The sequence below is a fragment of the Ambystoma mexicanum genome, chromosome 10 (assembly GCF_040938575.1).
Source record: "Ambystoma mexicanum isolate Mex_15411 chromosome 10, UKY_AmexF1_1, whole genome shotgun sequence".
NCBI lineage: Eukaryota > Metazoa > Chordata > Amphibia > Caudata > Ambystomatidae > Ambystoma > Ambystoma mexicanum.
The window spans coordinates 1,300,107,397-1,300,120,245 of NC_090932.1; the positions used below are offsets into that span (position 1 = coordinate 1,300,107,397).

General features: G+C 44.2%; 1 protein-coding gene across 1 annotated transcript in view; it reads right to left on the minus strand.

The window, feature by feature from the left end:
- SF3A1 (splicing factor 3a subunit 1) overlaps positions 1 to 12,849 on the minus strand; it is a 429,521-nt gene that overhangs the window by 26,365 nt on the left and 390,307 nt on the right. The window contains exons 14-15 of the mRNA XM_069619306.1: positions 5,146 to 5,247; positions 4,195 to 4,266 (exon numbers count right to left, since the gene is read on the minus strand). Of these exons, the coding sequence (XP_069475407.1) occupies positions 4,195 to 4,266; positions 5,146 to 5,247 (174 nt within the window). The remainder of the gene's footprint in view (positions 1 to 4,194; positions 4,267 to 5,145; positions 5,248 to 12,849) is intronic.

Below are 12,849 nucleotides of genomic sequence, written 5' to 3' on the forward strand. Positions count from 1 at the left end.
CTGGTTCTAGCATTCATTGACCTTCAAGCGTTTGACAGTGTCAATAGATCAATACTATGGGGACAACTTAAGTTGTGGCAGTGCCCAGAGGACGTCTTACAAGCCATAATTACTCTCCACACGGACACAAAAATACACATCTGATTAAGTGCTGAAGGAGACCTAACGGAAGAGAGAACCACAGAGAAAGGAGTAAAAGTGGGCTGTCCGCTGGCTTCATTGATCTTCAAGCTATATCTAGCTGATTCACCTGACATATTCAATAACGTCAACATATTTCCCCCTAAAGTAAATGGAATGCCAATTTCTTGTGTCATACGTCAACGAACGTGTGTTATTGGACAGGACCCAAGTGGGAGTGCAGAGACAGATAAATCTTCTTCACAACTATCTTACAAAGAATGAGCTTGAACTAAATGCAAGCAAATAAAAAATGATGTCATTCGGGAGTATAGTGTGGAAAACAAGACAGAAGTTTCATTGGAGAGCAGGCAACGAAATAATTGGAACTACCACGGTTATTAGATATCTGGGCATCCTGTTTAATACATCTGTAAGAGAATAGGAATGGTTTCAAGATTTGAAATTAAAGATCTAAAATGTCTGCGCAAGCAACTATTCTACATGCCAAATATGGCAAATTCACCATGAAACCGCTCATGTTTTATACACAGAAGGTAACAGCAACAATAACCTTCGGTAGTGAACCAGGTCTGACTCCAAGCTGGACAATATGGAACACTCTGGTAGATTACTTCGGGAGGAAGGTCCTATGCTTACCCACATGTATATCCATTGCAGCAATTCAGTACAAAATGGGGCTGCAGTCACTGCAATTCACAGTATTATGGAAATCTTCGTCATTTCTATGGAAAGTGTCCTCCATGTCATCCTAAGCCAAACCGTATCATATACTGGGCTTAATCCTCAAACGGGACTTTTCCGGGCCTTTTAAAGAGATGGTATGAAAAATGCCTAGACCATCACTTTAATGTCTCATTAGACCGACTCAGAGAATCCCTGCGCCGTTAAACGGAAAGTAATACAAAATGACTGGATAGAGACTGTTAGGGAGAATTCTCAGAAATATGCTAATTCCTTTTAATTTTTAACCTGGAGAGAGTGAGATCTTTTACCCACTCTCTCATGTATTATTCTGTGATTTGGACTGTTTCTCTTTCGATTTTGGAGTCTGACAAACTGCATAGGCATCATCTTTACATTGTGTCAGACAGTGCAGTGACACAGAGAAGTCTTTTTCAGATTCCCCAAAGGTTTAAATAAGAGCAGTGAAGTGAAATTGACTTTGCTTACAAATTATAACTTTCTAGACCCAGCACACACTATCTTACCATAGAGTGCTGGAGGGGTTACTTAGTATCCCCTTTGTCTAGTTTCTCATGTAACAATTTTATGTTACCCTTTCTACAATTAATGGCTGGTGGCAGTGGTTTACATTTTACTACTATTGTGTGATTTTACCGCGGGCTGCAATTGCAGCCTTGGCAAAGCACCCATGGGTGCCCATTTTGTCAAAATGGCCCCAGTATTCTCTTTTCGCCATTTCTTGATGGAAAGGTCCTTCTTGAGATTTACTCTGTGTGCCAAACCAGATTTGTTCGTTTTGTCTTTGGCAGGATTCACAAGTGAAGACCACCTCTGGCTCCAGAGTGTCTGGCAGGGGCAGGAATTGAGGGAGGTGCCCGAAACTCCCTGTGCTTAATCCCCTTGGTTACAGGAATGCACGCAAAGGTGATTGGCCGGCTGGCCGGCAAGGACAGACACCCTGCTGTGTGAATGACAGCTAGGCTGGAATGAATGGGAGAAACCTGCATAAAAAAGGCAAGGCTTTTTGCCTTGTTTGTTTGTTTATTTATTTGTAGCGCGCGCCAGACCCGGGTGGGGGGGGGGCGGGCGGGGGCTTGGAAGGCAGAGTCGACCACTGGCCGAAGGAATCCGAAGAAGAACTTGGAAGGGACGCCTGCTGCAACTCCTGGACCGTTGGTTTGCCTGGTGAAGCCCTGCTGCTGTGCTGAAGCTCCGAATTCACCTCGACTAGAGAAGTCCTGCAAGGACGACTTCTCCCCTTGAGTTGGTGGGACCAATCAACTTCAAAGTGAACTCGTTTGGATATCCTCTCAGAGCTGGCTGTACTTCCACTGCTGCTGGAAACAAAGTGCCAGGGAGAGGAACACCAAACGGAGTGCATCACTTTTAAGTCAGACCCGAGTGCTAGAAAGATTCTACGGACTTCCGTGATGCAGGACTAACGAAGCCTGAGCCACCTCAACAGAGTGCTGGACCCCAAAAGCAAGCAAAGTCTGAAGTGGTATTCGAGAACCGCAGTGTTGCTATTTGCTGTCAGATGCGAGGAGCTGAAACGTCGAAGTGCCACTGAATTGAAGTTTGCCCTTTGCTGTCACCAACCCTCCTGTCGTGTTGCAGGAGTCCCCAAAAGTCCTCATTCTTGTCCCCACGACTGAGGCACAGGAACAAACGGATCTGCAGAGCCACACAGGAACAGAAGCCAGCTAGAACCATTTCTTCTAACTAAAGGTACTGTACAGTCTAAGAGAACTTAACTCTTCTTGTTATAGCCTTACTTGATCTCAGTTGACACGTGTCTTGGTTGCTTCTGTAGAGTTGCATGCATCTTCTACTTCTCACACGCCTCCCGGCTTGTGGCCCTACATGGATTCTACTTTTACTACTAAGACTTCTAAAACATTGTGCAAGACTTATTCACCACAAGAAGTGATTCAGCTCATCTAGACTTTTGCCCAGTTGACATTGCTGGCCTGGCCCACTGAATAACTCTTCTTTCCTCTGATATTGTGTTTTACCTTTGCTTCCAGAAAGGGGTTAACTTACTTTGCATTGGTGGTTCAAAAGTACTTACCTGCTTCAGAATAACTGATCTCTTGTTTTGTTCTATAACCCTTTTCTTTGACATGCTCTTAAGTATTGCTCTAAATGCAACAGTGATATATTAATGTCCACAGTGTCCTAGCTATTTAAGTCACCTGAGGGTGTAGGAAGTGTATTTGTGCATCCCCAATGGGTGTTTGCTGATTTAGAGAAACTAAGAGTATGTATTTTGGAGTGTATTTGTGCGTTACCATTATATTGCCCCATCTGAAGAAGGTTTAATCAAACTGACTGCTAAATTAATAATTGTTTAATTAAGAAACCTTGAGTGTGAGTGTTTATTTGGATCATTGTCACTGTGAATCTCTGTGTAACCACCCGCTGCTCACATTGACCCCTCTTGAGATAAGCCTGGCTGCTTAGCCACACTACCAACCTGTGTATTTCAGACTTGTACCAAAGGTTGGGCTCCTATTGCCAGGAGGTCAAGGTTGTTGTGCACCCAAAGGGTACTGTTCCAAATCTTGCCTAACAGAGACCATCAACAAAAGGTAGTCTCTCAGCTCCTCATTAAATGTAATGGGTGAAGCTCGTGCAATAAAACGGCCTATGAAAAATCTAGCAAGGTTGCCAAGCCGATATCATCGGGACCAATTTCTTCGCCTCATATTGAACTTCTACACAACAACAAAAAATACTACTTAGGAGACATTCAAAGAAGGTCAAAGATAATCAATGCAGACTTTGCAAAAAAAGAGGTGGAATCAGTAGGTCACCTAATAACAAAGTGTCTGAAATAAAATTTTGCAAGATGCTTCTACTTGGGAAAAATTGCACCAGTGACCCTTGAGATGCATGAATGGTGGCAGCAAATCCTGTAGGGAGAAAATCATATGTGAACATGTGCGGCAGTCGACTTTTTGGATGAAGTCCTAAAACAGGATGTGCAATTGTTTGAAACATAACGCCAGACAGACTGAATGATACTGTGCTATGGTGCTACCGGACTACCGGGCTGTGATGCTTTTTGCTGTCCTCTATGCCCTCAATGGACAATTATTTGCGGTAAGATGGGATTGAGGCTGTATTTTATTTGATAAAGTAAGGAACTTGGACTTTTTATACTAATGTAGTAACGGATACGTAATGTAATAAAGTTTGTAATAGAATAATGTTACCAAAAAAAAATATTTCCCAACAAAAAAAGTAGTATGCATTAACTGAAGCTGCACACTTACCTTCATGGCATAGCCCCGAAGCAGTCAAAGGAAGTAGGGAATTTAATGAAATAGCAATTCCATTCTAAAACAAGCTCCAGCTGCTTACCTCATACTGAAGCTTCTGTTTTCCAGCAGGCATTCCCGTTGCTTCATGTATCTTGACTTTAATAACAGACACCTACATAGAAAACACAAATTAACTTAAGAAACTAGGTTAGTGGGAAACCTCACACAATTGGTGAAGGCGTCCCCAGAATAACTGAGCAGAAGGCAACAATCCCCGTCCCCTGGGCAGAAGGGAAGTAACTCACAAACCCTTTTCCAATGGGACTAAAACAAATCCGGTCCCCAGGCAGAAGGGAGCACCATGTGATTGACAACACTTGGGCAGAAGAAAACTGAACTCCAGGCCCATGAGAATAAACCCCAGGCAAAAGGGAACATAACACACGAGGGCAGTATGGAACAACTAAGTGCTCTAAAGTAGAAAGGAACAATTTCTATACACCCTCCACCCCCACAGCAGTAGACCATAAATCCTTCCCCCATGAATGGAAAGTGGCAGAAGAAAATGGTATTGGGGGAACAATTTAGATGCCACACCAATGGTAGCAGATGGGATCCTCAAACTCCGTAGTGATAACTTTAGACCAGTCAGTCAAGGAACATCATACATAAAGCATATCATTACGATAAAGGAGTGAGGAAAGTCTGGGTGAAACCCAAGCGTTGGCATTGAATTGGAACTTCAGAGCAATCAATGTGAAGATTGCTAAACTTCAGGCCAAGCTGCAGAAACATCTAAATAAAAGCCAAGTGGTGGATTTTGTTCCAAACATTATGCAACAGACATTTTTAAATGCAAAATGTTCCAAGTCACTGCACAAGCTAAATTTAAAAACTATAATTTCCATCATTAACTTTAATTGAATATGCTCAACTCTGAACAAAAATATCCATAGCCATGGAGAGATCAGGATCTTGCCTGCCATTCTGCTAAGTGTGCAAGAAACGAGATTAACAATTAATTGCTAGCACACAGGATGGAATTACATACCTGGTCTGTGAGTGGAAGAGAAAACAGCAGACCCTGACCACTTAGTTTCCATTCAGTCTTGTCCTGCATGTTGGGGACCTGGACCTTGACCGTAACTGGACTCTGTAAAGCAATAGAATATTTTCATGAGGAACAATAAAGTAAACAAGCTCCAAACAACCAAAACAGTGAGCCAGCCTTAGTGGTTAGCAAGACCAACCTCTGGTCTTAAAAGTCCTGTGGCTCATTGCCAAATTCTACATAAAAATTAACCCAGGCCTCAGAGCCTCTTCGCAGAACATCCTGAACTAGAAGGGGTTTCATTTAAGCGTATTAGGCCAACTATAGAATACACCTCCTGTACCAGTAAGTTCCAGAGTTCACATGTCAAACAAGATTAACACACGGAGGGGGATCAAGAGCAGATCATCCTACGCGCAGTGATAAGACCAAGAGTGGTTTAGAGTGACCAACTGTTAAGACAGTTTTTGTGTGTCACCCTATGTGCAGGATACAACCACTAACCTTAGAGGAAAGGCAAAAACAGCTAACAAGAAAGGGACGCAAAACCTCTTAGTGTCTAACATGGTCAGAGCGACAAGGCTCATCTCTAAGGTAGGCGTAGTAGGTTGACACAAAGGTGCAAGTAGTCCACAGACATCTAGAAAATACACCAAAAAGATATACTGAACAATAAATTATTTAATACAGTAACACATAACACTATCAGTTGAAATAACTACTTTGGGGATTATTACACAATATTAAAAAGATACCAGCGTACTAAAAAAACAGGAATCTCCCAAGGGCTCTCCCACCCCAAAGGTCTTTATGTGGGCACTCTGTTAGGCGAGATCCTACTGATAGCAAGACTTTAGTAAGCTATCCCAGAGGTTTGTATACCGCCAACTCTTAGTATCAGCCTGTACTAACTAAGGACCTTGCTAGAGTGGCAGAGCAGTCAGGCTGATCTTAAGAGGAAGATGCGAGCTGTAGGTAAGCACACTGAACCCAGTAAATAAATTACATCAAAGTAACACTTAAGTGTATATTAAAATATACATTCATCATATCTACACACAAGTCGCTATTAAATACTTAAAACATTAAACAATCACACATAGGTAAACCTTTCAATACTTTCAAATAGGCACTTCATAGTTGGTAGTTGCTGAACGAATACAATTGCTACAGGAGTTTTACAGTTATATCGGTAATACCGCACACCCACCAAATAATACAGTAATTGTGTTTATTCAGCATACACATTTAACAGTGAGTTTTGGGGAGGGAAGCAGTTGATTAGTGTTATTCTTGTAGAGCTTTGGGTTCTAGATGCAGTTTTGCAGCACAGCAAGTACTTGAAAGTCAAAAACGCAACCCTACCTAAAAGGTAGTTCGTATTGGGTTTAACGTCTTGCAAAGCAGAAGAAATCAAAGGTTCCTGCGGATACTTTCTAGTCTCTAGGGAAGTAGATACAGGAAGGCTTAATCAATGATGGAGACCCTGAGAAAGGACTCTAAAAAGGGACACAAGCAGCGGCTTGAGTCAGAGTTAAGAGGGTGTACTCCAACGCTCTGGAGCAACTATTTGGAATCAGGTAAGCAATACTCCCCCCCCCCCCACCTCCTCCACAGTACCTTTTAGAAGAAAATGTTTGTGCTGGATGCTCCACGATGTTGTAGCTCTGGACCAGACCTCCAGATTTCTTGGTCTGATGACTGAAGGAAACACTGGATGGGATGACTCAGCAGCAGCCCCGAGGGAGGACCTGGGGCACGACTTTCAACAACTTCTTGTTTTACTCTGCGGTTTGGCACCTAACAAAGAACAATCTTCTTCGCTTCCTGCAGTCCCACGCTCTGATGAGGGGGTCTGGGTTAGTTGGATTGGATCTCTAGAGTGTCCTTGAGGGCTCAGCAAAGATTTAGACGGATTCAGCCATTCTACAACGATGCACTCGAAATGGGCAGCGGGTCTCCTGGCATCGGGGATTCGCAGCTCTGGAGACTCATTGGACCTCGGGAAATGGCTCAATTCAAAGTTTGTCTTGAGACTGGTTGTTCCCACCAGCCAAAATGGAAGTAGTCCTCTTTGGAGCTCCTCATTCGCACAGAAAACAGGATCATGGCAGCAGTAGCCAACTTCACAGTGTTGCAAAGGGTCTGCAGGAGTTTCTGGTCGTATTCTTCACTTACTTCAACTTCCAGTGGTCGACTTGCTTTTCACTTCAGAAGCCTCACCTTTTATACAGTTAAAGCACACACTCCTTTGCAATCTTTCTCAGCATTTTACAGAAAGGGGTGTTTGGCTGTCCCATTCAGGTACTCTGGCACTCTGGTACTCTGGCAGACAGGACAGGGGGATGGAAAACTCATCCCCCACTTCCTGCCTGCACAAACACTTTGGAGCCTAGGCAGGGACACCCGAGGGTTCCCACCAAAAGCAAAACACACTGACCTCCCCCTCCCAGAAGGGTAGAAGGGCTAACAAACCACGCTAGTAATGGCAAAAAAAGAAGGGAGGCCCAAAGTTGGTAGTTGGTATTTGGGTGCCCCTATTGTGCACTACCGAGGGTATGGATATAGCCTGTGGTACAAAAATCACACAATAGTTGATAGAGCATGTCCACTGCCATCAGCCATAACTAGGAGATTGTCTGTGTAACTAAAAAGTCACAGGAGCAGAGATAAGGGAGATAAGGGGGAATAGTAGGTATCCCTATGACACTCTGCATGTGGTGGTGTGTGCTAATCTCTCGGACTATAGCATTTTGGGAGAGATAAAGAAGGACCCTTAGGGTCCCCAGCAACGCTGCCCATAAGGAGCTGTGTGCTGTACTAGTAAAATACAGATGCCTTTAAGGGCTATGGAGTAGACAGACTCCATAGTACAGCTAGAATACAAAAACTCGAGTTCCAAAAGACAGTCCACAGAGTGAAAAAGGCTCCACTCATTCAGCAGTAAAGAAAAAGGTCCAGAAGTTCAGCAAAAAGTGCTAGGGGTCTCACTAGGAGAGGGCATGAAGCATAAAAATGAAATCTCCCAAAACCCTCCACCGGAGGTCAGCACTCAATATAAAACAGGCGAGTGGGGAGAACCAGGAAACCATAGAACCAGGCAGGTAAGTACCCTAGTTGCCTACACAATTAAGTACAGACACACCCTAACCTTAATATACATGGAAGGCTGTAGACCAGATAGTCGGCAGCCGACACATATGGAGGCTATGGGATTAAAGAGGGAAATGCACAATTTAACCATCAGGAAAAAATGAAAAGAAATCCCTACGGTCTATAACATTAATCCACAATCATTTGGACTCCTCGGGTATCATAGAAGTATTACTGCAAAGTCACATAATAAAACTTATCCAAATATACAAAAGTGAAACTGCTATAAACCACAGCTAAAGGCTTCCAAGAATCAATAAAAAATGTTTAACAAAAGTTACCTTCCACAAACATGTCATGGAAAAATATACACATTGTTACCAGATTCAGTCAGTGTTTGGTGTAAATTCAGCAAACTAGAAAAGCAGTGTATGACATTGCTTTGAAGTTAACTGAACCCCTAGTGGATCAGGGAAAGAAGCGGGTAGGTACTGTAGAGTCAATTTTAGGAGAGTTCCAGTATAGGTTCACAGTTCCATTGGAATGAATGACAAAAGTTAAAGGGCCATCTACTTTAATGGAAGCAAGTCTGATCTACCGCACAGATGTGAATGCTGTGACGATCATCGCGGCGGAAGGCCAGAGGAGACCGCAAGGAAGATGGCCCATGGACCTCAGAAGTAGTAGAAGAAAATTAGGCCCCCAATAGATGCTGATGGGAAATACAGAAAAGGCTTACCTTCAAGGAATCTACCACGGACCAGGGGGACACTGGAGGGCAAATGTTTAAATGGATTTCTAAAATCGGCCCATGAGGGTTACGGGATTTTAGGAGGCAACCTTATTTGTGGTAAACAGGGAAGACGGTAGTTACACAAAACCAAATCAAGTTAGGTGGATGAGCAGTCAAGACTTCCTCTCAGTAAACCATCACAAATAAAAATACTATTTATCAGGCTTTCAAGAACACACCAAGCATATAAAAAACACAGGAAAGAAATGCAAATTAAAAAACCATATAACATTTTCACCCTTAGAAATAGAATTGCATATGAATTGTGTACCAGGGCCCTACAGGTAAGCAATCAGATGCAGGAAGAAAAGTTAGAGGGAACTGGGCTGTGCTTATTCTATCTCATGCAGTCCAGCCCAAAGTTGTATGGGCCCTTGTGCCCAAACGTCACAAGTTCCAAACTACGGTTTCTTCAGTGAAGGTATTTCAGAAATGATGCAGTGGGCTGTGGTGGTGCTTTGAAAGTTCTTTAAAGTAAAGGTATTTACCCAGGTAAGTTATTTACCTGTTAGGACAGTTTTTCTGAAGTCCAAATAAGGGCTTAGTAAAAACAGTGAACAGAGACAGTACAAGACTCCACTCTTAGTATAAGGCTGTACCACCAGAGTTCATGGTAGCGTAGACCGAGCAGCCAGGCTTATCTTAGGAGGGAGAGAGGGCTGTGGAATGAGTACAAAGAAATTGCAATACAAATGGTCGCCACCTCCCTCCCAGCTCCCCTTCCTGCATCCCAGCCCTCCCGCCTCCCATCCCCGCCCCGAGCCCTGATTGGAGCCTAGCTCTGTGTGTTTCTCTAGTTCCAGAGACCTACGTGAGCCACTCGCCCACACCTCGCCTGCAAGCACAGGTAAGGCCCCCACAGCCCCTTGGCCCCAGGCACCCAACAAGGAAAGAAACACCCGCGGCCAGGCCCGACCATTCCCGCTCTGATTGGGCCTTGAGCCCTTCATCACTGGTCTTGCCAGGGCGGCCCTCTGCCTGTGCAGCACAAGGCCAAGTGCGGCTCCAACAGAGGCGGCTCCAGGAAGTGTCGGCAGGGGAAGCAAGTGGCCAGCCGTCAACCAGAAACTACAAGGACCAGTAAGGTAGGATGACTTGGTTTGGGGTGAGCTACAGATCTACCCTAGATACCTGGCCACTTGGCAAAACAAATATTTATCAATGTGATCACCCCCCCCCTTACCCCAAACTGCATTGATAGGCCTCTCTCCCACTATACAGGTGTCTCAAACTTAGCTGGACCTCTGTGCCCAAAATGCATTGTGTGATCTCCAACTGCATTGATAGGCCTCTCTCACACTATACAGGTGTATCAAACTTAGCTGGACCTCTGTGCCCAAAATGCATTGTGTGATCTCCAACTGCATTGATAGCAGGGCCTCTGTGTCCAAGTTGCATTGTGTGATCTCCAGACTGCATTGATGGGCCTCTCTCGCACTGTACAGATGTCTCAAGCTTAGCAGGGCCCCTCTGCCCAAATTGCATAGTGGGATCTCCGAACTTCATTGATAGGCCTCTCTCCCACCATACAGGTGTCTCGAACTTAGCGGGGCCTCTGTGCCCAAGTTGCATTGTCTGATCTCCAAATTGCATTGATAGGCCTCTCTCTCACTATACAGGTGTGTCAAACTTAGCAGGGCCTCTGGGCCCAAACTGCATTTGTATTATTTAGATCACATTGATAGGCCTCTCTCCCACTATACAGGTGTCTAAAATTTAGCTCACTCTCAAATCTAGCTCACTCGCAAATTTAGCTAACTCTCAAGTGAGACAGAAGCCACCAGTGAATTACAGTGGAGGGTCACTCTGACTAGGGCCTCTCGCATCACACAAGGCAAAAGTCACTCTTCGACAGCAGATACCCTCCCAAACCCACATAGCCTGCTCACCATAGTGAACCGCGCACAGGGAGACGGACAGTAAAGAGAGCCACCGATAACACCCAACTAAAAAACCGTTACCACCCCCTCTTTCCCACCTAGGACAGCGACTGAACGAGTCACCAACTTTATCCGGAATACCACCTACAGACAGAGCCCAAACTAGCAGCGGGCACCCCCTCACCCGCCAGTACACAACAAGACAACCAGACCAAAGCAGGACCAACTAGACGTCAAACAAAGACTAAACAACTCTCAATCTTACAATGCCGCGCAAACAACCCATTCCAAGCCAAGGAAAAGACGAAGAGAAGAAAGAACAAACACTCCAGAACAACAAATAAGAACAACAACTATAGAATGGACCCCCACAGACAGGAACACAAACCGAACAAACACTGAGAGAAGAGACAAATCCCTCTACCTAACTCCATACCTCGCTGACAACTGGCCACCACAACAATCCAACCGAACTTTAGAAGCAGCAACATCAAACAACCTAACACAAGCAAGTAGAAGAAGGATGCACAACACAAACAACAAACAGACGACCGACGCAATAACCCCCTACATCACCAAAGCAAGAGGCACTTCCAATCAACAACCACAATTCCCAGAAGACGAAACCGATGAAAACACAAAAAACCCAAGACAGAAGATAGAAGAACTCTTTGAAGACGCCGACACCCTGAATCCCACAGCCCAACAAGTGATCGACCAGGAAGGAAATCTCAACACCGAGCAGAAGATGACCTCAACAAAGCCCAAACCAAACACCTCCAAACTTCACTGCAATCTAATAAACGCAAGATCCGTGTCAAAACACTCAACAGAGACCTTCGACCTACTCGACGAAAACGGCATTGACATCCTGTTCATCACAGAATCATGGCTGGATGACAACTACAAAATCACACTACAAAGCTGCCTTCCGACCGACTTCAAATGCCTACAAAAAAACTGAAAAAACAAAAAAGGAGGCGGCATCGCTATAGCATTCAAAGAACACCTGAAAATAAAAACTGAAGAATCGCTCAACATCCTCAACTGCGAAACCATAGTAATACACCTAACAGCGAGCCCAAAAACCAACATCACATTCATCCTGGTATACAGACCGCCGACATATGATGCAACATTCGTCGATAACTTCATAGAAGCCATCACCAACTTAGCCATCAACCACGAACACCCAATCATCCTGGGGGACTTCAACATCTGGTTTGAAGACAGCCACGCCAACTCCAAAAACTCACTGACTAGTTGCCGTAGTTTCATGGTACTGAGTTGTTCAAAGGAGCAACTCACTCGGCAGGACACACCCTAGACGCAATTTTCGCCAAAGAAAAACTCATCACCACGGCACCTCCAATACAAATACTGTGGAGCAACCATCTCATTATCCCACTTGTGATCACTCTGCCTACCCAAGCCTACATCCAACATCAGAAACTCACAACCACCACCAAAAGAAACTGGAAAAACGTTAAAGAAAGCAACCTATTTGAACAACTGAAATTAACGAAACCCTCAACTACAGAACTAGAGCTAGCTGACCTAGACGGGAAAGCAGAGATACTACACAAATGGATCGCAGATACAATAGACAAGATCGCCCCAGAAAAAAACATTCACCCCATAAAAAAAAGAGCAATGGCAAAATGGTTCACCCCACTATTAAACACCATGAAAAAGGAGAACAAAAAGATGGAATTGGAATGGAGGAAAGAATACAACCCAGGGGAAAAAACACTACCAAAAACAAATCTGCACATACAAGAAGGAAATTCAAAAGGCAAAGAGAAGACATTACGATGACAGAATCAACAATGCCACCAACACACAAAAAGAAATGTTTAGCATCATTGAAGAAATGAGAAATCCACCGGGCTACGATAACACCCCAACCCCATCAGAAAAACTATGCAACGACCTGGC